The 27,556-nt window shown below is 42.3% G+C and overlaps 1 protein-coding gene across 1 annotated transcript in view; it reads left to right on the top strand.

The window, feature by feature from the left end:
- WDR45B (WD repeat domain 45B) overlaps positions 1–27,556 on the top strand; it is a 53,284-nt gene that overhangs the window by 9,881 nt on the left and 15,847 nt on the right. Inside the window, exon 4 of the mRNA XM_037808686.1 lies at positions 27,314–27,415. Coding sequence (XP_037664614.1) covers positions 27,314–27,415 — 102 coding nt within the window. The remainder of the gene's footprint in view (positions 1–27,313; positions 27,416–27,556) is intronic.

Below are 27,556 nucleotides of genomic sequence, written 5' to 3'. Positions count from 1 at the left end.
TGGCCTCGTTCCTTTTCTTGTTTGAGTGGTTCGTGTCCCTAAACCGTGGGGGAGGCCTCATGCCTGCATCGCAGGGGTCTGTCCTAGATGTGTGCTTTCAACTGCGCTGTCTTCAGTGGGACCCTGGGGCCTTATTTGGAGCCTGTGTGATTGGGGTACGGAGCTGCGGTAGCACCTCTTCTGGGTGGCGCAGGGCCATAGCAGCGTCCCCCTCCCTCCAAGGAGTAGGTCTGGTGTCTTGCACACCCCGTTTGTGCTTTCTCCCTCCCTGGCAGTGGCTTGTGGGAGCTGTTGGTGCAGAATTGCTCCTCTCCAGGGAAGGCCCGCTCGAAAGCTGCCCAAGGCTGTGCTCAGGGCGCTGCCACGTTTCTGCCAGCAGTGGCGTGCTCTCACCAAGGACTTGGATCTACACATACACCCTAGGGTATCCCGTACAAAAGGTTCACCCAGCATGATCTGAACAAGGGAAGGTGTGTGAAGAACTGCAAGTTTGCATAGGGTGTTATATCCAGTGGTTACGGATGACAGTGTTTTGGTTTGCTAGAGCTGCTGGAGTGTAATATACCCGCGATGGAGTGGTTTTTACAAAGGGGATATGTTAGCTTACAAATTTCAGTTCTTAGGCCATGAAAATGTCCCAATTAAGGCACCAGCAGATGACACCTGGACTCTGAAGACAGGCTGCTGGTATCCGGGGATGGTGTCTGCTGGTCCTGTGCTCCCAGGTTTCGTTGCTTTCAGCTCCTGGTTCCAGTGGCTTCCTCTGTGGGTCTTTTCTTAGCTTCTCTGGGGCTTTTCTCTCTGAGTTCTCTCAGGTTTTTCTGTCCTTTATCCTTTCATAAAGGACCTTACTAAAAGAATTAAGACCCACCTTGAATGGGATGGGTCACATCTCAAATTGAAACAATCTAACCAAAAGGTCCCACCCGCAGGGATGGATTAAAAGCACGTGGCCTTTTCTGGGGCACACACAGCTTCAAACCAGCACAGAGGTTCCAGTGGAACCTGTGTTCGGTGCAGGTGCTCAGCAGCCTGCAGAGTGCCTGCCTTTCCCTGTCCCGGACGTGAGCTCTGGCCCCGGAGGCTCCTCGGGCAGGTGAGGGACGGCAGAGCTGAAAGGGAGGCCGGGAGAGCGAGCCTCGCGACTGAAGGCAGCGGAGCGGTCCGAGTGCCTGCTGGGCGACGCGGGTCCCGGACGGAAGACACGCTGACCTACCTGGGAATACAAGTGACGCCTTGTCCGATCCAGCATGCCTGCCTGAGCTGACTGCCTGTCAGGGCTTTCCCCATGGCCCATTTTCCTTCTTTTTGTCTAGTTTCGAGGAAAACCAGGTGGGCTTCATGCTCCGTGGGGTGAAGTGGGTAAGACGGAAATTGGCAGCAGGTGAGAGGGGATGGGGAGCTGACTGCTGCATTTCGGAACCTTTCAGTGTCAGGGTGTTGTTTTTTAGATGTGGAGAAGCGGATAGTGTCATAGCCTGAGAGTAGAGGTTTAAACAGATGAACCTTCTCTAGAGTAAGTTAGTGAGATGTGTCCATTTTAATACACGTACTGTTTGATCCAGCAGTTATACATAAAGGAATTTATCTGAGGGGTAAATTGGGAAGAAAGACCTATGAAGATGTAATTAAGATACTTCCATTATAAAACCACCCACTCCCAGGAACAGGAAAGCAGTGGGGCTCACAGGGCATGGGGGGCTTCAGCACCGTTGCCTGAGCCGGGGGCTGAGCTCGACCCTGTGTGAGCGGGCGCCTCTGTGAGTGGGCGCAGGCCGTCTCTGCAGCCCGGCTGGCAGGGTCGGGACCCGCCTGTGCCTCGGGTCTCGCCGCGATCGGGGTGCTGGGAGCCTGGCAGCCTCCCGGGGCGTCAGTGGAGCCCTTGCAGCCTGGGGCCTGCTGGTGGGCACTGGCTGGGGGAAGCTCTGTGGTGTCAGGTCTCCCCTTGCTCGCCCTCCCCTTTCTCTGCCTCTTCAGCTGATTCTGAAAAATCTGCTTTTCTCTCTTTCCTTCTACCACTAGAAGCCTGGAAGCCATAGCTCTTTATGCTGGTGAATCACTTTGCTTGTTTAATTCTCAACTCTCAAAGCTTTGTGACTTGGCATTGATTTTTTTCTAAATTGTATCAAAGAGCTGGAAACAGCAAGATAAAACTGAATTTTTTTTTTTTAGTAAAATAACTTTTTTGTTACAAAGATGTAGAGAAAAACTGTAGCCTATGTCATTTAAGTAAATTTAAAAAAACTTACACAAAACCTAACAAGCCTTTAATAGAAGTTTATGGAGATTTCTTCGTGGGAAGTACTCCAGTTTTTGTTTTCTATGCCCTCATCTTCATCTCTTGGTCACAATTCACAGAAGGTTTGCAGCTAGTTGCTTGAATCACATCTTGCTAGGTGAAGAGACTCATTGTTTTTAGAACTTACAGCATAACGTCAACAAACATTACCTTAGTAAGTTTAAGCTTCAGGGCTCTGGTGTTTTACGATTATGAAAGTAGAAAACATTCTCTCTTGGTTGGCAGGTATTTCAAGAAAATTTTACATTAATTACCTCTTTTTTTTTTTTTACATTTTAAAATTGTGAGAGATATATACAGAAAAGTGATAACTTTGAAAGTATGATTTAACAAGTAGTTATAGAGCAAATTTCAAAGAATATTATGGGTTACAGTTCTACCATTTCAGTTATTATTATGAAATATACAGAAATGTGATAACTTTCAAAGTATAATTTAACAAGTAGCTATAGATCAAATTTTGAAGCATGTTATATGTTACAGTTCCACGTTGTCAGTTATTTCCTTCTAGCTATTCTAGTACCCTAGAAACTAAAAAAAAAATGTATATAAAGATGCAGTATTCGTAATCCTTTGTTAAATCCTATCGTGTCAGTTGCTACCCCTCTTTCTTGTTTTATCACTGTCTCAAAAGCCCCTAATTATTTATCCCTAGTATGAGTTATGAGTATGGTACTGGTAACATATTCCTATTAAATATAGTCTACAATATGCAATAGGTAGTTTTTCCCATACACCATTCCGTTGTTAACTCTTTGTACCAGTGTCATACCTTAGAAGTGGATTATGCAAGCACTTATTTTTATTTGCAGTGCTGATCTGTAGGATGCATACCTTTAAACAACCCCTTTCAATCCTGTTCGCCTTCAGTGCTGCACTGACACTTATGATCCCATTAACGAACAGTCATCATCCCTGTCCATTCCCACACCTTGCAGTTCACCCTCATTAATGTGTCTGTATGTATTAGGCTATCATTCCCCCTTAAGTAGCTTCTGTCTATCTCTAGGTTCCCTATATTCTCCATTGTAAGATATTGATTTTACATTGTTCAGGGAGTTCATATTGGAGATAACATCCAATATCTTTCCTTCTGTGTCTGACTTATTTCATTCAGCATTAGGTCTTCAAGGTTTGTCCATGTTGTGACGTTTCAGGACCTCGTTCCTTCTCAACTGCTGCATAGCATTCCACTGAATGTATATACTATATTTTGTTTATTTACTCTTCCGTTGACGGACACTTGGATTGTTCCCATCTCTTGGCAATTGTGAACAGTGCTGGCTATGAACGTCAGTGTGGAAATGTCTGTTCGTGTCACTGTTTTCAGATCTGGCTATGTACCAAGAAGTGGAATTTCAGGATCATAGGGTAACTTGATATCTAATTTCTTGAGAAACCACCAAACTGTCTTCCACAGTGGCTGTATCATTATACATCCTTACCAGCAATGAATAAGAGTTCCAGTTTCTCCACATTCTCTCCAGCATTTGTAGTTTCCAGTTTGTTTAATGGCAGCCATTCTTACCGTTGTGAGATGGTGTCTCATTATGGTTTTGATTTGCATTTCCCTAATACCTAATGAAGATGAGTACCTTTTCATGTGCTTTTTAGCCATTTGTATTTCCTCTTTGGAAAAATATCTGTTCATATCTTTAGCCCATTTTATAATTTGTTGTTTGTTCTTTTTTTGTTGAGTTGTACGACTTCTTTATATATCCTGGATATCATTCCCTTATCAGATATATGGTTTCCGAATATTTTCTCCCATTGTGTTGGCTGCCTCTTCACCTTTCTGACAGAGTCCTTTGAGGCACAGAAGCTTTTGATTTTGAGGAGTTCCCATTTATCTGTCTTTTCTTTTGTTGCTTATGCTTTGGGTATAAGGTCTAAGAAGCTACCTCCTATTATGAAATCCTGAAGATGTTTCCCTGTATTACCTTCTAGGAATTTTATGGTACTACTCTTATATTGAGGTCTTTGATCCACTTTGAGTTAAATTTTTTTTTTTAATCTTCATTTTATTGAGATATATTCACATACCACGCAGTCATACAAAACAAATCGTACATTCGATTGTTCACAGTACCATTACATAGTTGTACATTCATCACCTAAATCAATCCCTGACACCTTCATTAGCACACACACAAAAATAACAAGAATAATAATTAAAGTGAAAAAGAGCAATTGAAGTAAAAAAGAACACTGGGTACCTTTGTCTGTTTGTTTGTTTGTCTCCTTCTCCTATTTTTCTACTCATCCATCCATAAACTAGACAAAATGGAGTGTGGTCCTCATGGCTTTCCCAATCCCATTGTCACCCCTCATAAGCTACATTTTTATACAATTGTCTTCGAGATTCATAGGTTCTGGGTTGTAGTTTGATAGTTTCAGGTATCCACCACCAGCTACCCCAATTCTTTAGAACCTAAAAAGGGTTGTCTAAATTGTGCGTAAGAGTGCCCACCAGAGTGACCTCTCGGCTCCTTTTGGAATCTCTCTGCCACTGAAGCTTATTTCATCTCCTTTCACATCCCCCTTTTGGTCAAGAAGATGTTCTCCGTCCCACGATGCCAGGTCTACATTCCTCCCCGGGAGTCATATTCCACGTTGCCGGGGAGATTCACTCCCCTGGGTGTCTGATCCCACGTAGTGGGGAGGGCAGTGATTTCACCTTTCAAGTTGGCTTAGATAGAGAGAGAGGGCCACATCTGAGCAACAAAGAGGCATTCAGGAGGAGGCTCTTAGGCACAATTATAGGGAGGCCTAGCATCTCCTTTGCAGCAACCGTCTTCCCAAGGGTAAAACCTATGGTAGAGGGCTCAACCCATCAAACCACCAGTCCCCTATGTCTGTGGTCATGTTAGCAACCATCGAGGTGGGGTAGGCCAATACCCCTGCATTCTCCACAGGCTCCTCAAGGAGGCACTACTTATTTTTTTCCCTTGCTTTTCTTTTTTAAATCAACTGTATGAAAAACAAACAAACAAACAAACAAACAAACATACAATAAAAGAACATTTCAAAGAGACCATAACAAGGGAGTAAGAAAGAGACAACTAACCTAAGATAACTGTTTAACTTCCAACCTGTTCCTACTTTACCCCAAGAAAGTTACCTAATATAGCAACATTTCTGTGAACTTGTTCTTACTATATTAACAGACCATAGTCATTTCTGGGCATCCCCAGAACACTAAATAGCTTATCTGTTCTTCTTGGATTATTGTTCCCCCTTCCTTAATTGCTCTCTATTGCTAGTTCCCCTACATTCTACATTATAAACCATTTGTTTTACATTTTTCAAAGTTCACATTAGTGGTAGCATGTAATATTTCTCTTTTTGTGCCTGGCTTATTTTGCTCAGCATTATGTCTTCAAGGTTCATCCATGTTGTCATATGTTTCACGAGATTATTCCTTCTTACTGCCGTGTAGTATTCCATCGTGTGTATATGCCACATTTTCTTTATCCACTGATCTGTTGAAGGACATTTGGGTTGTTTCCATTTCTTGGCAATTGTGAATAATGCTGCTATGAACATTGGCATGCAGATATCTGTTCGTGTCACTGCTTTCCGATCTTCCGGGTATATACCGAGAAGTGCAATCGCTGGATCGAATGGTAACTCTATATCTAGTTTTCTAAGGAACTGCCAGACTGACTTCCAGAGTGGCTGAACCATTATACACTCCCACCAACAATGAATGAGAGTTCCAATTTCTCCACATCCCCTCCAGCATTTGTAGTTTCCTGTTTGTTTAATGGCAGCCATTCTAATCGGTGTGAGATGGTATCTCATTGTGGTCTTAATTTGCATCTCTCTAATAGCTAGTGAAGCTGAACAATTTTTCTTGTGTTTCTTGGCCATTTGTATTTCCTCTTCAGAGAACTGTCTTTTCATATCTTTTGCCCATTTTATAATTGGGCTGTCTGTACTACTGTCATTGAGTTGTAGGATTTCTTTATATATGCAAGATATCAGTCTTTTGTCAGATACATGGTTTCCAAAAATTTTTTCCCATTGAGTTGGCTGCCTCTTTACCTTTTTGAGAAATTCCTTTGAGGTGCAGAAACTTCTAAGCTTGAGGAGTTCCCATTTATCTATTTTTTCTTTTGTTGCTTGTGCTTTGGGTGTAAAGTCTAGGAAGTGGCCGCCTAATACAAGGTCTTGAAGATGTTTTCCTACATTATCTTCTAGGAGTTTTATGGTACTTTCTTTTATATTGAGATCTTTCATCCATTTTGAGTTAATTTTTGTGTAGGGTGTGAGGTAGGGGTCTTCTTTCATTCTTTTGGATATGGATATCCAACTCTCTCAGCCCCATTTGTTGAAAAGACCATTATGACTCAGTTCAGTGACTTTGGGGGCCTTATCAAAGATCAGTCGGCCATAGATCTGAGGGTCTATCTCTGAATTCTCAATTCGATTCCATTGATCTATATGTCTGTCTTTGTGCCAGTACCATGCTGTTTTGACAACTGTGGCTTTATAATAAGCTTTCAAGTCAGGGAGTGTAAGTCCTCCCACTTCGTTTTTCTTTTTTAGAGTGTCTTTAGCAATTCGAGGCATCTTCCCTTTCCAAATAAATTTGATAACTAGCTTTTCCAAGTCTGAAAAGTAGGTTGTTGGAATTTTGATTGGGATTGCATGGAATCTGTAGATGAGTTTGGGTAGAATTGACATCTTAATGACATTTAGCCTTCCTATCCATGAACATGGAATATTTTTCCATCTTTTAAGGTCCCCTTCTATTTCTTTTAGTAGAGTTATGTAGTTTTCTTTGTATAGGTCTTTTACATCTTTGGTTAAGTTGATTCCTAGGTACTTGATTTTTTTAGTTGCTATTGAAAATGGTATCTTTTTCTTGAGTGTCTCTTCAGTTTGTTCATTTCTAGCATATAGAAACATTACTGACTTATGTGCATTAATCTTGTATCCCGCTACTTTGCTAAATTTGTTTATTAGCTCTAGTAGCTGTATCGTCGATTTCTCAGGGTTTTCTAGATATGAGATCATATCGTCTGCAAACAATGAGAGTTTTACTTCTTCTTTTCCAATTTGGATGCCTTTTATTTCTTTGTCTTGCCGGATTGCCCTGGCTAGCACTTCCAGCACAATGTTGAATAACAGTGATGACAGCGGGCATCCTTGTCTTGTTCCTGATCTTAGAGGGAAGGCTTTCAGTCTCTCACCATTGAGTACTATGCTGGCTGTGGGTTTTTCATATATGCTCTTTATCATGTTGAGGAAGTTTCCTTCAATTCCTACCTTTTGAAGTGTTTTTATCAAAAAGGGATGTTGGATTTTGTCAAATGCTTTTTCAGCATCTATTGAGATGATCAATTGATTTTTCCCTTTTGACTTGTTAATGTGTTGTAATACATTGATTTTCTTATGTTGAACCATCCTTGCATGCCTGGAATGAACCCCAGTTGGTCATGGTGTATGATGTTTTTAATGTGTCTTTGGATTTGATTTGCAAGTATTTTGTTGAGGATTTTTGCATCTATATTCATTAGGGAGATTGGCCGGTAGTTTTCCTTTTTTGTAGCATCTTTGCCTGGTTTTGGTATTAGATTGATGTTAGCTTCATAAAATGAGTTAGGTAGTGTTCCATTTTCTTCAATGTTTTGAAAGAGTTTGAGTAAGATTGGTGTCAGTTCTTTCTGGAAAGTTTGGTAGAATTCCCCTGTGAAGCCATCTGGCCCTGGGCTTTATTTGTGGGAAGCTTTTTGATGACTGATTGGATCTCTTTGCTTGTGATTGGTTTGTCTTGGTCTTCTATTTCTTCTCTGGTCAGTCTATGTTGTTCATGTGTTTCTAGGAAATTGTCCATTTCCTCTACATTGTCTAGTTTATTGGCATATAGTTGTTCATAGTATCCTCATAATTTTTAAAATTTCTCTTTGCTTGTGATGGGTTGGTTGAGGTCTTCTGTTTCTTCTCTGGTCAGTCTAGGTTGTTCATATGTTTCCAGGAAATTGTCCATTTCCTCTACATTATCCAGTTTGTTGCCATACAGTTGTTCATAGTATACTCTTATAATTTTTTTAACTTCTTCAGGATCTGCAGTTATGTCACCTTTTTCATTCATTATTTTGTTTATATGGGTCTTCTCTCTTTTTGATTTTGTCAGTCTAGCTAGGGGCTTGTCAATCTTGTTGATCTTCTCAAAGAACCAACTTTTGGTGATATTTATCCTCTCTATTGTTTTTTTGTTCTCTATGTCATTTATTTCTGCTTTAATCCTTGTTATTTCTTTTCTTCTATTTGGTTTAGGATTGGTTTGCTGTTCATTTTCTAGCTTCTGCAGTTGATCCATTAGTTCTTTGATTTTGGCTCTTTCTTCCTTTTTAATATATGCGTTTAGTGCTATAAATTTCCCCCTCAGCACTGCTTTTGCTGCATCCCGTAGGTTTTGGTATGTTGTGCTCTCATTTTCATTCGTCTCTATATATTTAGCAATTTCTCTTGCTATTTCTTCTTTAACCCACTGATTGTTTAGGAGTGTGTTGTTTAACCTCCAGGTATTTGTGAATTTTCTAAGTCTCTGATAGTTATTGACTTCTAATTGTATTCCATTGTGGTCAGAGAATGTGCTTTGAATAATTTCAATCTTTTTAACTTTATTGAGGCTTGTTTTATGTCCCAGCATATGATCTATTCTGGAGAAAGTTCCGTGAGCACTAGAAAAGTATGTGTATCCTGGTGATTTGGGATGTAATGTCCTGTATATGTCTGTTAAATCTAATTCATTTATCAGATTGTTTAGGTTTTCAATTTCCTTATTGGTCTTCTGTCTGGTTGATCTATCTATAGGAGAGAGTGATGTGTTGAAGTCTCCCACAATTATTGTGGAAACATCAATTGCTTCCTTTAGTTTTGCCAGTGTTTCTCTCATGTATTTTGTGGCACCTTGATTGGGTGCATAAACATTTATGATTGTTATTTCTTCTTGTTGAATTGCCCCTTTTATTAGTATGTAGTGGCCTTCTTTGTCTCTCAAAACGTCCCTGCATTTAAAGTCTATTTTATCTGAGATTAATATTGCTACACCTGCTTTCTTTTGGCTGTAGCTTGCATGAAATATTTTTTTCCATCCTTTCACTTTCAATTTCTTTGTGTCCCTGTGTCTAAGATGAGTCTCTTGTATGCAACATATTGATGGTTCATTTTTTTTGATCCATTCTGCGAATCTATATCTTTTAATTGATGAGTTTAATCTATTTACATTCAACGTTATAACCGTGAAGGCATTTCTTGCATCAGCCATCTTATCCTTTGGTTTATGTTTGTCATATTTTTCCCCTCTCTCTATTAATATCCTTTAATGTACCCATACTGAATCTCTTTAGTACTGAACCTTTCTCCAAGTCTCTCTGACCTTTCTTTGTTTCTCTGTCTGTAGGGCTCCCTTGAGTATCTCCAGTAGGGCAGGTCTCTTGTTAGCAAATTCTCTCAGCATTTGTTTGTCTGTGAAAAATTTAAGCTCTCTCTCAAATTTGAAGGAGAGCTTTGCTGGATAAAGTATTCTTGGTTGGAAATTTTTCTCACTCAGAATTTTAAATATGTCGTGCCACTGCCTTCTTGCCTCCATGGTGGCTGCTGAGTAGTCACTACTTAGTCTTATGCTGTTTCCTTTGTATGTGGTGAATTGCTTTTCTCTTGCTGCTTTCAGAACTTGCTCCTTCTCTTCCGTGTTTGACAGTGTGATCAGAATATGTCTCGGAGTGTGTTTATTTGGATTTATTCTATTTGGAGTTCGCTGAGCATTTATGATTTGTGTATTTATGTTGTTTAGAAGATTTGGGAAGTTTTCCCCAGCAATTTCTTTGAATACTCTTCCTAGACCTTTACCCTTTTCTTCCCCTTCTGGAACACCAATGAGTCTTATATTAGGACATTTTATATTATCTATCATATCCCTGAGGTCCATTTCGAGTTTTTCAATTTTTTTCCCCATTCTTTCTTTTATGCTTTCATTTTCCATTCTGTCATCTTCCAGGTCACTGATTCGTTGTTCAGCTTCCTCTAGTCTTGTACTATGAGTGTCCAGAATCTTTTTAATTTGGTCAACAGTTTCTTTAATTTCCATAAGATCATCCATTTTTTTATTTAGTCTTGCAATGTCTTCTTTATGCTCTTCTAGGGTCTTCTTGATATCCTTTGTATCCCGTACTATGGTCTCATTGTTCACCTTTAGTTCTTTGAGTAGCTGCTCTAGGTGCTGTGTCTCTTCTGATCTTTTGATTTGGGTGCTTGGGCTTGGGTTATCCATATCGTCTGGTTTTTTCATATGCTTTACAATTTTCTGTTGTTTTTGGCCTCTTGGCATTTGCTGAACTTTATAGGGTTCTTTTAGGATTTGTAGACCAATTGAAGTCCTTATCTCTAATTTATCAGATCTACAGCTTCGTGGAGTACACTTCCTCTAACTAACCAGCAGGTCGCGTCCACGAGCCACGTGTTCTCCACAAGCCAGTTCTCCCCTGCTTAGCGTTTGTGGTGAGTGGGGGATTGAGCCTTGTGGGGTCCAATTGGTGTACCAAGCTTGCGTGTGTAGTTGGTGTTGCCCGCTCTGTATATGGGGTGTGTTTCTGGGTAGTCAGGGAGGGGGGGTGGCTCTAACAATCAAATCTCCCTGTTGATCCTAGAGTTTTAAAGCTGCTGCAATAGTCTAATCCTTCAGTTCAGTCCTGCCACAGTTTGTCTCTGCCACTGACCCACAAGTCCTTGGTATTGGCGTATGGCTCCTGAGACTTGCAAGTGGGCCCCTCTTCCAGGCTGTGCACCCCCTGGTCCTCTGTTGAGGGGTGACTGTGCTATGTCACAGGCGAGTGCCGTCCCCCCAGGGCAGTTCTGGGCTGCTGGGCTGTGTAGGGAGGCTCCCAGTCTGCTGAAATGATGGCTGAATGGGGCTTTGTTAATTCACACTGCTCCACCTTCGCAACTCTGGGACAATCAGCTGAGGTTGCAGGGAAGGCTAATGTCCACACCCAGTTTTGTGGTGTGTGCCTGTTATTTGAAGCACTTCTGTCACACTGGGTTGTCTGGGGCAGCTCTGGGCTATGGGGCTGGCGATGGGCAGGAGTGTTTCCTGTCCACCAGGATGATGGCTGTGAGCGGACACCCCCCTTTTCTTGGGAAGTTGTAGTGTTTAGTGAATTTTCTCAGCCACTGGATTATTGCCTTTTGTCTCAGAGCTCTCTTAGCTCTGCTCTTGTCTTGACCTGCCCAAATTGTAAGTCTTTGAAGCTTTCTGTATTGGGCTTCTTAGAGTAATTGTTTTAGAAAATGAAAAAAGGAGTTAAAAAAAAAAAAAAAGGGCCCTCCTCAGAGGTCTAATGGGTTATTGAAATGCTAAGAGACAAAGCAATTAGGGCCATTAAGGAAAGGTCCACAGGGCAGAGAGATCAGCTTTTCTTCGGGATGTGCATATGAGCCTGAGGGCCTGAGCTCTGCCCTTCCCCTTTCTATGTTCACCAGAACTCCAAAAATCCTCCGCTTTTATTTTGGAGTTTTTCGTGTTGTTTTTTTCTATGCCTGTCTCCTCTCTGCTGGGCTGGCTGCTCTCAGATTGTCCGGTGTCTAGTCTCAGTCTGTCTATGGTTGGAGTTTGGATCAGTAGAATGAGTTTCCGATAAGGGCTGCCACTGCAGTTCTCCCTTCTCCTTCCCGGAGCTGACAGCCCCTCCTCCCACGGGACTGAGCCTGGCAGGGAGGGGTGTGGGTTCCCTGGCCACAAAAACTTACAGATTTCGCTGATCTCAGCAGTTCCACATTTTCATGAGTGTTGTATGAAGTATGCCCAAAGTCAGATTGCTCTGTGGTGTCCAATCCACGCAGTTCCTGGCTTTCTACCTACTTTCCTGGAGGAGTAACTAAAACATGCAGCTCACCAGTCCGCCATCTTCGAGTTAATTTTTATATAGGGTGTGAGGTAAGGGTCCTCTTTCATTTTTTTGGATATGGCTACCCAGTTCGCCCAGCCCCATTGGTTGAAGAGACTGTTCTGTCCCAATTCAGTGAATTTGGAGGTCTTATCAAAAATCAGTTGACCGTAGATCTGGGGGTCCATTCCGAACTCTTGATTTGTTTCCATTGATCAGTATGTCTTTCTTTGTGCCAGCACCATGCTGTTTTGACCACTGTGGCTTTATAGTAGGCTTCAAAGTCAGGAAGTGTAAGTCTTCTCTCTTCAATCATTTTTTTTTTTAATTTTCAATTTTGAAATAAATTCAAACTTACAGTAACAGTTGCAAAAATAGTACAAACCCCATACACAGAACTCCAGCATACCCCAATCCCCCTCCACTGATACCCCGATCTACCAACTTTAATATTTTGTCACTTTACTATTTATATAGCTCCACTGATCAAGGCCCACCCTAAATGGGTGGGGCCATGCCTCCATGGAAGTATCTCATCAGAGTTATCACCTACAGTTGGGTGGGGCACATTTCCATGCAAACAATCTAATCCAAACATTCCAACTTAATCGCCACTAATATGTCTGCCCCACAAGATTGCATCAAAGAATTTGGCTTTTTCTGGGGGACATAATACATTCAAACCAGCATAACTGTCTTTTTTTTTTTTAATTGTGGAAACACATATACAGCATAAATCTTCCCATTCCAGCCCCTCCCAGGCATTCCATTTAGTGGGATTAATCACATTCACAATGTTGCAATGCCATCACCTTCCCACAATCCATTACTAGAAATTTCCCTTCACCCCAAACAGAAACCCTACACTCCTTTCTTATTAACTCCCCATTGCCCCTTCTCCCACTTCTCGTAACCTATACTCTACTTTTCATCTCTGTGATCATATTCTCTAATACTTTCTTTGTGTTTACCGTGGGGCTTAAATTTAAAATCTTAAGTCTGTAACAATCTTGATTTTCTTTGATACCAACTTAACTTCAATAGGACGCATAAATTATGTTCCTATACTTCTCCATTCCCCCACCTTTATGTAGTTCTTGTCAAAAATTACATATTTTACATTGAGTCCAAAACCACTGATTTGTCATTAGAGTTTATGTATTTTATATCCTGTAGGAAGTAAATAGTGGAGTTATAAATCAAAAATACAGTAGAATTGGTATTTATATTTACCATGTGATCTTTACTGGAAATCTTCATTTTTTCATGTGGTTTCAGTCAGTTGTTTAGTGTCCCTTCCTTTCAGCCTGCATAATTCCCTTTAGCCTTTCTTATAGGACTGATCTACTGGTGGTGAGGTCCCTCAGCTTTTGATTATCCGGGGATGTTTTCCTCTCCCCCTCATTTTTAACCTCCAGGTGTTTGTGAATTTTCTAAGTCTCTGATGGTTATTGACTTCTATTTGTATTCCATTGTGGTCAGAGAATGTGCTTTGAATAATTTCATTTTTTTTTTTTTAATTTATTGAGGCTTGTTTTATGTCCCAGCCTATGGTCTATTCTGGAGAAAGTTCCATGATTACTAGAGAAGAATGTGTATCCTGGTGATTTGGGATGTAATGTTCTATATATGTCTGTTAAATTTCTCTATTTCTCTTCTTTCTTTGTTTCTCTGTTGGTAGGGCTCTCTTTAGTATCTGAAGTAGGGCAGGTCTTTTATTAGCAAAATCTCTCAGCATTTGTTTGTCTGTGAAAAATTTAAGCTCTCCCTCAAACTTGAAGGAGAGTTCTGCTGGATAAAGTACTCTTGGTTGTAAAGTTTTCTCTCTCAGAATTTTAAATATGTTATGCCACTGCCTTTTCGCCTCCATGGTGGCCGCTGAGTAGTCATTACTTGGTCTTATGTTGTTTCCTTTGTATGTGGTGACTTGCTTTTCTCTTGCTGCTTTTAGAACTTACTCCTCTTCAGTATTTGAGAGTCTGATCAGAATATGTCTTGGAGTGGGTTTATTTGGATTTATTCTATTTGGAGTTCGCTGGGCATTTATGCTTTGTGTATTTATATTGTGTAGAAGGTTTGGGAAGTTTTCCCCAACAATTTCTTTGAATACTCTTTCTAGACCTTTATCCTCTTCCCCTTCTGGGACACCGATGAGTCTTATATTTGGACGTTTTATTTTATCCATCATATCTCTGAGATCCATTTTAATTTTTTCAGTTTTTTTCCCCATTCTTTCTTTTGTTCTTCCATTTTCCATTCTGTGGTTCTCAAGGTCACTGAGTCGTTGTTCAGCTTCCTCTAGTCTTGTACTATGAGTATCCAGAATCTTTTTAATTTCGTCAACAGTTTCTTTTATTTCCATAAGATTGTCTATTTTTTTAATTACTCTTGCAATTTCTTCTTTATGCTCCTCTAGGGTCTTCTTTATGTCCTTTATATCCTGTGCCATGCTCTCATTGTTTGTCTTTAGTTCTTTGATTAATTGCTCCAACTACTGTGTCTCCTCTTATCTTTTGATATGGGTGTTTTGGTTTGGGTTATCCATATCGTCTGGTTTTTTCATATGGTTTAAAATTTTCTGTTGTTTTTGGGGGCATTTTTACTTGATAGGGTTCTTTTAGGAAATGAAGGATTATTCAGACACCATTCTCTAATTTGTCAGATCTACAGCTCAGCGGTGTACACTTTCTCTAACCAGCAGGTGGCGTCTGCGAGTCACCTATTCCCCTCAAGTCAGTTCTCCCCAACTTTGTCTTTGTGGTGTGTGGGGGTCTGGTTCTTGTGGGGTCCAGTTGGTGCTCCAAGTTTGGGTGTGTTGTTGGTGCTGTCCGCTCTGAATGTGGGGCATGTGTCTGAGCGGTTAGGGAGGCAGAGCAGCTTAATAATCAAACCTCCCAGGTGTTCCTGGAGATTTAAGGCTGTTGCAAGAGACTAAACCTTCATTTCAGTCTCACCACAGACTCTCTCTGCCGCTGACCCTCAAGTCTTTGGTATTGGCGTAGGGTCCCTTTGGATTTATGGCTGGTTTCCTCTTCCCAGCTCTGCCCTTCTAGGGCCTCTACTGAGGGAAGGCTGTGCTACGTCACAAGTGCACGCTGTCCCTCAAGGGAAGCCCTGGGCCACTGGGCCATGCAGGGGCATTCCCAGCCTGCTGTAAAGATGGCTGAATGGGGCGTGTTAATTTCCCCCTTTTTGCACACCTCTGCCATCCCAGCTCCGGGACAAATAGCTATGGGTACACAAAAGGCTATTGTCCACGCTGACACTGTGGCATGTGCGCGTGCCGCTGGAAACACCCCCCATCACACTGGGTTTCTTAGCGCAGCTCTGGGCTGTGGCCCTGGTGCCGGGCAGGAGCATTGCCAGCCCTCCGGGAAGATGGCTGCAAGGGGCGTGGGTTTTTTTCCCCTTTCGGTTACCCTGTGCCTGCCTTGCTCCAAGACAATTAGCATCGGGTGCACAAAAGGCTATCTTCCACGTGAGATATTGAGACGTTCGCACAGCCGTATCTGCAACCGCTTTTGGGTTTTTTTTAAAAGAACTAGTCCACCTCCAAACGCCAAGCCTCGGTTTCCCCACACCACAGCATGGCTGCTGGATATTCCGCGGCTTACTCACTTGTTTCAGAATGCAGACTCCCAGTTTCACCAAGTTCATGGTCCCTGTGAATTTAGCAGACGTTGTCCAGCTGGTGCATCGCTGGAACTGGTGTTCTGGATTACTTTCTGGCTTTTATCTAGTATTTTTCATGGAGGTGTTTTTTTGCCCTGTCTCTCCTAGCCACCATCTTAGGTTCTCTCCTCATTCATTTTTGTTTTAGAATGTTTATGGCAATTCGAGGTCCCTTTCACTTCTGAATAAATTGGATAACCAGATTTTCCATGTCTGCAAAGTAACTTGTTGGAATTTTGATTGGAATTACATTGAATCTGTAGGTCCATTTGGGTAGAATTGACATCTTAATGACATTTAGCCTTTCTATCCATGAACATGGAATATGTTTCCACCTATTTAGGTCCTCTTTGATTTCTTTTAGTAAAGTTATATAATTTTCTGTGTAGAGGTCTTTTTACATCTTTGGTTAAGTTTATTCCTAGGTACTTGATTTTTGTAGTTGCCATTGTGACTGGAATTTTTTTCCTGAGTTCCTCTTCATGTAGGTCATTACTAGTGTATAGGAACATTACTGGCTTCTGCACATTAGTCTTGTATCCCTTGTGTCCCGCCACTGTGCTGAATTTGTTTATTAGCTCAGGAAGCTTTGTTGTCAGTTTCTCAGGATTTTCCAAACATAAGATCATAACATCTGCAAATAAAGACAGTTTTACTTCTTCCTTTCCAATTTGGTTGCCTTTTATTTCTTTGTCTTGCCAAATTCCTCTGGCTAGAACTTCTAGCCCAGTGTTGTATTTTAGTGGTGTGCTGGTTTGGATGTATTATGTCCCCCAAAACGCCATGTTCTTTGATGCAGTTTTGTGGGGCCAAACATATTAGTGTTGATTAGGTTGGAATCCTTTGATTGAGTGTCTCCATGGAGATGTGACTCAATCAACTATGAGTGAAACGTTTGATTGGATAATTTCCATGGAGTTATGAACCCCACCCATTCAGAGTGGCTCTTAATTAAATCAAGCCCTATATTAGAGCTCAGACAGAAGGAGATTGCTGCTGCAGCTGAGACAGACAGTTTGAAGATGGCCATTGGAAGCTGATGCAGAGATTTTGGGGAATGCCATTTTGAAATGAAACCTGGGAGCAGGCAGAGGCCAACCATGTGCCTTCTCAGCTAACAGAGGTTTTCTGGATACTAACGGCCTTTCTGCAGTGAAGGTACCCTGTTGTTGATGCCTTGCCTTGGACACTTTATGGCCTTAAGATTGTAACTTTGTAACCAAATAAACCCCCTTTATAAAAGCCAGTCCATTTCTGGTGTTTTGCAAAACAGCAGCATAACCAAACTGGAAGAGATTTTGGTACCAAGAGTGGGGTGCTGCTGAGCTTGCAAATACCAAACATGTTGGAACAGCTTTTTATTTATTTTTTTCTTTTTTTTTTTGATCTTCATTTTATTGAGATATATTCACATACCACGCAGTCATACAAAACAAATCGTACATTCGATTGTTCACAGTACCATTACATAGTTGTACATTCATCACCCAAATCAATCCCTGACACCTTCATTAGCACACACACAAAAATAACAAGAATAATAATTAAAGTGAAAAAGAGCAATTGAAGTAAAAAAGAACACTGGGTACCTTTGCCTGTTTGTTTGTTTGTTTCCTTCCCCTATTTTTCTACTCATCCATCCATAAACTAGACAAAGGGGAGTGTGGTCCTTATGGTTTTCCCAATCCCATTGTCACCCCTCATAAGCTACATTTTTATACAATTGTCTTCGAGATTCATGGGTTCTGGGTTGTAGTTTGATAGTTTCAGGTATCCACCACCAGCTACCCCAATTCTTTAGAACCTAAAAAGGGTTGTCTAAAGTGTGCGTAAGAGTGCCCACCAGAGTGACCTCTCGGCTCCTTTTGGAATCTCTCTGCCACTGAAGCTTATTTCATTTCCTTTCACGTCCCCCTTTTGGTCAAGAAGATGTTCTCCGTCCCACGATGCCAGGTCTGCATTCCTCCCCGGGAGTCATATTCCACATTGCCAGGGAGATTCATTCCCCTGGGTGTCTGATCCCACGTAGTGGGGAGGGCAGTGATTTCACCTTTCAAGTTGGCTTAGATAGAGAGAGAGGGCCACATCTGAGCAACAAAGAGGCATTTGGGAGGAGGCTCTTAGGCACAATTATAGGGAGGCCTAGCCTCTCCTTTGCAGCAACCATCTTCCCAAGGGTAAAACCTACGGTAGAGGGCTCAACCCATCAAACCAGCTTTTTAAATGGATAAGGGGATGATTCTGGAAGAATTGTGAGGCGCTTGATAAAAAAAAGGACTAGATTGCTTTGAAGAGACTGTGGAAATATCGAACCTAAAGATACTTCTGATGAGGCCTTGAGCAGAAATGATGAATGTGTCATTGCCAACTGGAAGAAAGGCAAGCCTTGTTTGAAAGTGGTGGGGAATTTGGCAAAATTGAGTCCTGGTGTCAGATGGAAGGCAGAATTTGAAAGCAACGAGCTGAGATACTTAGCTGAAGAGATCTCTAGATTACTTGTAGAGGGTGCAGCTTGGCTTCTCCTTGCAGCTCATAGTAAAATGTGACAAGACAGAGATAAGCAGAGAAACCAGAAACTGATAGTTTGGAAAATTCTGGGCTTCCAGAAAGTGAGACCTCAGAGGCTACAGCCCCACATGAGGATTCAACCAAACATGGAACCCAACTGCTATTTCAGTATAAGCCAGGATTGGAGATGGAGTTATCCAGAAAGGATTTGTGGAAAGTCCTGTTGTCTGATGGTTTTGACCCCTGTAAACTCCATGCCAAGCCTATGGAATTTTTGCAAAATCCGTATAGACGGAGCCGCTGCCAGTCTGGACTGGAGGGGACACAGAAGGAGCAAATTGAAGGAAAAATTTCTTCAAAGACGGCCGTGGAGATTGAGGTCTGGAGTCAAGAGGTCTCTGGCAGGGAGAGCAGAGCAGCCCACACGCATGGAAAGGATGAGTTTGTCCCTGAGGCAGAGCGTGGGCCTTCCACCTCGATGCTCGGGAAGAGCGTTGCCACCCCAGGCCCCAGAGAGGGTGGAGCACATTCCCCGGGGATTGGGGAGAGCCTTTGCCCCAGAGAGGCAGAGTCTGGGTGGCACCCTGATGTTTGAGGAGGATGGGGCCGAGAAGATGGTCTCCCCAGTGCGTGAATAAGTTGGAGCACTCACCCCAGAGTTTGGAGAGAAAAGGGCTGCCACGTAGGCCCTTGGAAAGGGTTGGACTCCTGTTCTCTCAAGCCCCAAGGATAAAACATCATTCTCTAAATGAATCTCAGACTTTGAAATCTAATGGAGTTTGCCCTGTGGGTTTTAGGAATTGTTTTGGTCCCTTAAACCCTGTTTTCCTTTCCGTTTTTCCTTATGGCAATGGGTATATGTACCAGTTTGTGTATATTATGTCCCCCAGAAAGTCATGTTCTTTGATGCAGTCTTGTGGGGGCAGACATATTAGTGGGGATCAAGTTGGAACGTTTGGATTAGTTGTTTCCATGGAAATGCTCCCCAACCAACTGTGGGTGATAACTGATGGGATAATTTCCATGGAGGTGTTACCCGCCCATTCAGCAATGGCCTTGATTAGTTTACTGAAGCACTGTAAGCTCAGACAGAAGGAGCGAGCTTGCTACAGCCAAGAGGGACACTTTAAAGAATGCACAGAAGCTGAGAGAGTAGCTTCAGATGAGAGGCACTTTCAAGACGGCTGTTGAAAGCAGACTCTTGTTCCGGAGAAGCTAAGAGTAAGGACAGACATGCCAAGAGCAATTAAGAGTGACATTTTTGAGGAACTGCAGCCTAGAGAGGAACATCCTGGGAGAAAACCATTTTGAAACTAGAACTTTGCAGGAGATGCCAGCCAGGTGCCTTCCCAGCTAACAGAGACTTTCTGGACACCATTGGCCATTCTCCAATGAAGGCACCCTTTGTTGATGGACACTTTTTGGCCTTAAGACCATAACTGTGTAACCAAATAAACCCCCTTTTATAAACGCCAATCCATTTCTGGTGTTTTGCATTCTGGCAGCATTAGCAAACTAGAATAGTGAGTTTATCCTATGACTGTCCCTTCTTTGTCTATTGGCAGCAGATAGTGTGTTCTAAGTTTCACAGGTCCACAGCTAGAGGGGAATTTTACCTTAAGACAGACCATGCCTGTAATTGATTTTGATGGGATCTTGTACTTACCTATTGTTACTGAAATTATTTAAGTTTTTGTGACATTGTGATGGGATGAATGTATTTTGTGTATGGAAAGATCATGTCATTTTGGGGTTCAGGGGGTGGAATGTGCCGGTTTAGATGTACTATGTTCCCCAAAACGCCATGTTCTTTGATGCAGTCTTGTGGGGGCAGAGGTATTAGTATTGATTAGGTTGGAATCAATTGATTGAGTGTTTCTATGGAGATGTGACCCACCCAACTGTGAGTAGCAGCTTTGATTAGGGTGTGATCTCTTGATTGAATGTTTCCATGGAAATGTGGCCCCACTCATTCAGGTTGGGTCTTGATTAGTTCACTGGAGTCCTGTAAAAAGAGCTCACAAACAGAGGCACGTCAGAGCAACTAAGAGTGACATTTTGGAGATAGCTACAGCTAAAAGAGACATTTTGGAGAATGCCATTTTGAAACACAACATGGGAGCAAAGGAAGAAGATGCCAGCATGTGCCTTCCCAGCTAACAGAGGTTTTCCGGATGCTATCAGCTGTCCTTCAGTGAGGGTACCTGATTGTTGATCCCTTATCTCGGACACTTTATGGCCTTAAGACTGTAACTGTGTAGCCAAATAAAGCCCCTTTATAAAAGCCAATCCATCTCTGGTGTTTTGCAAAACGGCAGCATTAGCAAACTGGACCAAGCGGTGACAGTTCGGGTCATCTTGTCTCATTCCCAGTCTTAGGGGGAAGGCTTTCAGCCTCTCACCATTGAGTACTATGCTGGCTGTAGGTTTTTCATATATGCTTTATCAAATTGAGGAAGTTTCCTTCAGTTCCTACCTTTAGAAGTGTTTTTATCAAAAAAGGATGCAGAATTTTGTCAAATGCCATTTTTTTAATGTGTTGTATTACATTGTATTACATTGATCGATTTTCTTATATTGAACCACCCTTGCATGCCTGGAATGAACTCCACTTGATCGTGGTGTATGATTCTTTTAATGTGCCTTTGGATTCAATTTGCAGTATTCTGTTGAGAATTTTTGCATCTCTATTCATTAGGGAGATTGGCCCGTAGTTTTCCTTTCTTGTGGTATCTTTGTGTGGTTTTGGTAATAGAATGATATTAGCTTCATAAAATTAATTAGTGTTCTTTTTTCTTCAGTTTTTTGAAAGTGAGCAGGAATTGTATCAGTTCTTTTTGGAAAGTTTGGTAAAACTACCCTGTGAAGCCATCAGTCCCTGGGCTGTTATTTGTAGAAAGACTTATTTTTTTTTTAATTCAGTTTTATTGAGATATATTCACATACCATACAGTCATCCACAGTGAACAGTCAACTGTTCACAGTACCATCATATAGTTGTGCCTTTATCACCCCACTCCATTTTTTAAGATTTTCTTTACACCATAAAGAATAAAACTTAAGAATAAAAAGTAAAAGTAAAAAAAACCTGCATCATTCCTCCCATCCCACCCCTATCTTCATTTAGTCCCTGTCCCCATTTTTCTACTCATCCATCCATACACTGGGTAAAGGGAGTGTGATCCACATGGTTTTCACCATCACACTGTCACCCTTTGTAAGCTACATAGTTATACAATCATCTTCAAGAGTCAAGGCTACTGGGTTGGAGTTTGATAGTTTCAGGTTATTGTGGGAAGACTTGATGACTGTTTGGAACTCTTGTGATTGGTTTGTTGAGGTCTTCTGTTTCTTCTTGGGTCAGTCTAGGTTGTTCATGTGTTTCCAGGAAATTATACATTGCCTCTAGTTTGTCTAGTTTGTTGGCATACAGTTGTTCATAGTATCCTATGATTTTAAAAATTTCTTTGAGATCCACAGTAATGTCCCCCCCTCATTTCTGATTTTATTTGGCTCTTTTCTCTTTTGGACTTTGTCAGTCTATTTAAGGGTTTGTCAACCTTGTTGATCTTCTCAAGGAACCAACTTTTGGTTTTATTCATTCTCTCTATTGTGTTTTTGTTTTCCAGGTCATTTATTTCTGCTTTAATCCTTGTTATTTCTTTTCTTCTACTTGCTTTAATGTTAGTGTGCTGAACACTCTCTAGCTTCTTCAGTTGTTAGTTTGGGTTTTTGGTTTTAACTCTTTCTTACTTTTTTTGTTTGTTTGTTTTTAAATTCATTTTATTGAGATATATTCACATACCATGCAGTCATACAAAACAGCGTACATTCGACTATTCACAGTACCATTACATAGTTGTGCATTCATCACGAAAATCAATCCCTGACACCTTCATTACCACACACACAAAAATAACAAGAATAAAAATTAAAGTGAAAAAGAGCAAGTAAAGTAAAAAAGAACACTGGGTGCCTTTGTTTGTTTATTTTTTTCCTTCTCCCAGTTTTCTCCTCATCCATCCATAAACTAGACAAAGGGGAGTGTGGTCCATATGGCTTTCCCAATCACATTGTTACCCCTCATGAGCTGCATTTTTATACAATCATCTTCAAGATTCATGGGTTCTGGGTTGTAGTTTGATAGTTTCAGGTATTTACTGCTAGCTACTCCAATTCACTAGAACCTAAAAAGGGTTGCCTAAAGTGTGCGTAAGAGTGCCCACCAGAGTGACCTCTCAGCTCCTTTTGAAATCTCTCTGCCACTGTAGCTTATTTCATTTCCTTTCACATCCCCCTTTTGGTCAAGAAGATGTTCTCCATCCCATGATGCCGGGTCTACATTCCTTCCCAGGAGTCATATTCCACATTGCCAGGGAGATTCATTCCCCTGGGTATCTGATCCCATGTAGTGGGGAGGGCAGTGATTTCACCTTTCAAGTTGGCTTAGCTAGAGAGAGAGGGCCACATCTGAGCAACAAAGAGGCATTCAGGAGGAGGCTCTTACGCACAATTATAGGGAGGCCTAGGCTCTCCTTTGCAGCATCAGTCTTCCCAAGGGCAAGTCCTGTGGTTGAGGGCTCAACCCGTCAAACCACCATCTTACTTTTTAATGTATGCATTTAGAGCTATAAATTCCCCCTCAGCATCGCATTCACTTCATCCCATAGGTGTTGTATATTGTGTTCTCATTTTCATTCATCTCTAGATATTCAGCAGTTTCTCTTGCAATTTCTTCTTTGATCCACTGACTGTTTAGAAGTGTGTTGTTTAACCTCCACATATTTGTGACTGTTCTAGATATTTGATATGATTGTATTCCATTGTGGTCAGAAAATGTGCTTTGAATAATTTCATTCTTTTAAAATTAATTGAAGCTTGTTTTATGCCCTAGCATATGATCTATCCTGGAGAAAGGTCCATGAGCACTAGAGAAGAATGTATATCCTGGTAATTTGGGATGTGATGCTGTATGTATGTCTATTAAGTTTAATTCTTTTACCACATTGTTTAGGTTCCCAGTTGCCTTATTGGTCCTCTGTCTGGTTGATCTGTCTATAGGAGAGAGTGGTGTATTGAGGTCTCCCCAATTATTGTGCATAATCTATTGTTTCCTTCAGTTTTGCCAACATTTGTCTCATTGTACTTTGGAGCATCTTGATTGGGTTCATGAACATTTATGGTTCTTATTTCTTCTTGCTGAGTTGTCTCTTTCATTAGTATATAGTGTCCTTCTTTGTCTCTTATGACATCCTTGCATTTAAAGTCTATTTTGTCTGATACTAATGTTGCTACCCCTGCTTTCTTTTGGCTGTAGCTTTTCTGGAGTGTTTTTTTCTATGCTTTCACTTTCAATCTGTGTGACTGGGTCTAAGATGAGTCTCTTGTAAACAGCATATAGATGGTTCATATTTTTAAATTCATTCTGCCAATCTCAATCTTTTAATTGGAGAGTTTAATCCGTTCACATTCAATGTTATTACTGTGATGGCAGTTCTTGAATCAGCCATCTTATCCTTTGGTTTTTAGTTGTCAGATCTATTTTTTCCCACTCTCTCTTTATTTCCTTTAACTTGCCCTTATTAATACTCTTCAATTCTGTGCCCTTCTCCAAGGCTCTCACTCCTGTCTTTTTTTTTTGTTTTTTTTCAGCTGGTAGAGTTCCCTTTAAGTATTTCCTGTAGGGCAGGTCTTGTTAACAAATTATCTCAGCATTTGTTTATCTGTGAAAATTTTAAGCTCTCCCTCAATTTTGAAATAGAGCTTTGCTGGATAAAGATTCTTGGCTGGCAATTTTTCTCTTTCAGAGTCTTAAATATGTCATACCACTGCCTTCTCACTTCCATAGTGCCTCTGAGTAGTCAGTACTTAGTCTTATGTGGTTTCCCTTGTATGTGGTGGATCAGTTCTCCCTGTGGCCTTCAGAACTTCTCCTCTTCAGCGTTTGACAGTGTCATCGGAATACGTCTTGGAGTGGGTTTATTTGGGTTTATTCTATTTGGAGTTTGTTGGGAATCTGATTTGCCTATTTATATCATTTAGAAGGGTTGGGAAGTTTTCCCCAACAATGTCTTCAGATACTCTTCCTAGCCCTTTACTCTTCTTTTTCTGGAGCACCAATGATTCTTATATTTGTATGCTTCATGTTGTCCATCATTTCCTTGAGATCCGTTTCAAATTTTTCAAGTTTTTACACTGTTTGTTCTTTTTGCTTTCACATTCCACCCTCATGTCCTCAAGTTCAATAATTTGTTTCTCTGTGTCTTCATATCTGCTGTTATGTGTCTCAAGAATATTTTAAATTTTATCCACATTTTATCAACAGTATCTTTTATTTCCATAAGGCCCACTAGTTTTTTATTTACTCTTGCATATTCTTCTTTATGCTCTTCTAGGGTCTTCTTCATGTCCTTCATATTCCTGGGCCATGACACTGATGTTTGTGTGAACTTCTTTGATTAATTCCTCCATGTTTGTGTCTCCTCTTGCTTTTTTATTTGGACATTTGGGTTATCCATATCTTCTGGTTTCTTCATATGCTCTATAATTTTCTGTTGTTTTTGGCCTCTTGGCATTTACTTATCTTGATAGGGTTCTTTTAGAATTGTTTGAACATTTATCTGTAATTTGACAGAGCTGCAGCTTGGTGGAGTACACTTTCCATGACCTACCAGCAGATGGCGCTGTTGAACCACCCCTCACCCTCAAGTCAGTTCTCCCCAACTTCATCTTTGCACTGATTTGGAGTCCAAACCACGTGGAGGTCCAATCAGTGCACCAATTTTCCGTGTGCATTGGGGACCGCCAGCCCTGTGGGTGGGAGTTGCCCTGTGCAGTTTGGCATGGAGTCTGCTCCAGGACACAGTCATCCTGGCCATTCCCAGGGCTGTGGTGGAGTATCCTGAGGCTGCAGGGCTGCACATCTCACCTTGTAGCTCAGATGTCCCACAGTTCCTGTTTGCCATGCACGCATCCCTGGGATTATGAGAGGGCTCCTGGCACTTCCTTGTGGCACACCTGCCTGTAGGCTGTGCACACCACAGGCTTCCATGGAGAAAGAGTGGATGCCGTTACAAGCCTGCTGAATCCCGAATTCCGTCAAGGAAACTCTCAGCTGCGGGGCTGTGAAGGGTCGTCTCTCCAGCCAGCTTCAAAGATGGCTGCACGGGGCATGTATAGTTGCCCCCTTCCGCGCTTGTCTGCCTGCTCCAACCGCCAGTCCCTGACACAGGGCCTCTTTGCCGCGGGTCTGCGAAGGGTTATCACCTGAGCCAAGTGCTGAGGAGGGTGCCTGGGACATGAAAGGCGGCTCCCCTCCTCACATGTCAGCTGGCTCCAACTGCCGCTCCCCAGCGGCGTTCTGGGCCAAACACTCATTGGTTTTAAATGCAGTCTCTTGGCTTCTCTGTGTACACACTCACTGCACCATGTATTGTAGAGGTTCCTTCTGGTGGTTTACACCCTGGAACAGTCATTTTCTGCTTTTTCTCTGTTTTCTTCCATGGAGGAGAAGTTGTTCCACCATCTTCCCGGAAGTTCTTAGTTACCTATTGATGGAGCTCATGGGTTGCCCTCAGTAGGTTCCTTCTGGGGTTTAGGGACCTGCCCTGAGGAAAGAGTTGACTCCTAGTGTCAGGGCTGAGGCGATGAGGGGCTCTTACAAGCCTTGTTGGGGGTCGCCCATGTCTGAAGAGGACTACGGGGGCTCAGTGCTCATGACCACGCTGGGAATCAGGTGTCTGGTGAGGTGCTGCTCCCCTGTGCTGCAGGCCCGGCAGGTGCGGCTTTTCCGCTTGGGAGCTGAGGAGGAGGGGTCGCTGAAGGGGAGGGGGAGGGCCGCCAGGGGCTCTGGCACTTGGCCGTACCAGGTGGAGTCAGAACTACTTGGAAGCAGCTTATGTGTCAGAGGACCGTTGCATTATTGAAAATAATGTGTTTTCACTGTGGGCAGTGTTAAATATATAGTTCTTCTGGGGTAGCTATGAGGCCTTAAATTTAAATGTCACCTAAGGGAGCTGAGGAAGTCTGGACTGCTCGGACTGGAGAGGCAGAAGCTGGTTTTGAGTTGAACTTACTCATCTTAGCGTTTGATTTCTCACTTGGCTTCGCTCTGCTCTCACTGTCCCCAGAGCTTGGTGGCTGGAGAGCACTGGGTGGGGCAGAGCTGGGTCAGGGGACTGTGGTCCAGCTCCCCTGTGTCTGGCCTCCCCATCTCCCTCTCTGGTCCCCGTGCCCTGTCCTGAGCCACCTGTGTCCAGCCCACCTGTCCCCCTGTGTCTGAGCCCGTGTCTGAGCCCCTTTGTCCAGCCCCCTGTGCCCTGCGTCTGTCCCCCTATCCCCCTGTGTCTGGGCCCCTGTGTCCAGTCCCTTGTGCCTCTGTCCTGACCCCCCGTGTCCAGCCCCCCCTGTGTCTGGCTCCCTGTGTCTAGCGCTGTACACCAACCAGTAGGGAATGGGCTGGCTCCCTTTGAGAACCGAATTACCGTCAGCTTCCGCATAGGCCTCCTGAGAGTAGCTCTGGCCTTCCCTCTGTCCCGGAGGACATCTGAGAATCTGTTGACGTTTCCTTTGAAGTAATTCACAAATATTTTTGAGCATTTCAGACTTCATTGGAAGGGGTGTTCAAAAGAAAAAGGCATTGAATCAAAGCCTTCAGCGGGCTTTCTCAGAGCTCGTGGATCATGCTTCACCTTAAAATACAAATGCGTCTCTGCTGCACGTTTTTCTCAGTTGGCTTCTCAGATGTTGTGTGCTCAGCGTTCATACCTGAAAAGGCTGGCCAGTGGCCGAGGGAAGGCTGAAGCCGACATTCTTTTCTAGCTAATCACCATTCTCATTTCTGATGATAGTTGGATATAAATTGGGATTAAAAGTGAAATGTTGAGTATTCCATGTATTTAACTTCTTTTTAAACTGTCTTTTAAAACTATCATTTCAGAATTTCTAGAAGGAGGTGTTGGCCATGTTGAAATGTTATTTCGCTGCAACTATTTAGCTTTAGTCGGTGGTGGGAAAAAGCCCAAATATCCTCCCAACAAAGGTAAGGTGGCCCTGCCTCCTGGGAGGGGTGCCCCGAACCCGTCTGCCTGCTGCTGTCCCGTCAGGCGCTGGGGGGGTCTTCCTTGGGGAAAGATGCTGCTGGTAGGCGTCTGGCCCCTGCTGCTCCTCGGGACACGTGCCC

The sequence above is a fragment of the Choloepus didactylus genome, chromosome 18 (assembly GCF_015220235.1).
Source record: "Choloepus didactylus isolate mChoDid1 chromosome 18, mChoDid1.pri, whole genome shotgun sequence".
Classification (NCBI taxonomy): Eukaryota; Metazoa; Chordata; class Mammalia; order Pilosa; family Megalonychidae; genus Choloepus; species Choloepus didactylus.
Note: the sequence above shows the minus strand (reverse complement) of the source record. Positions and strands in the feature narration are given on the sequence as shown.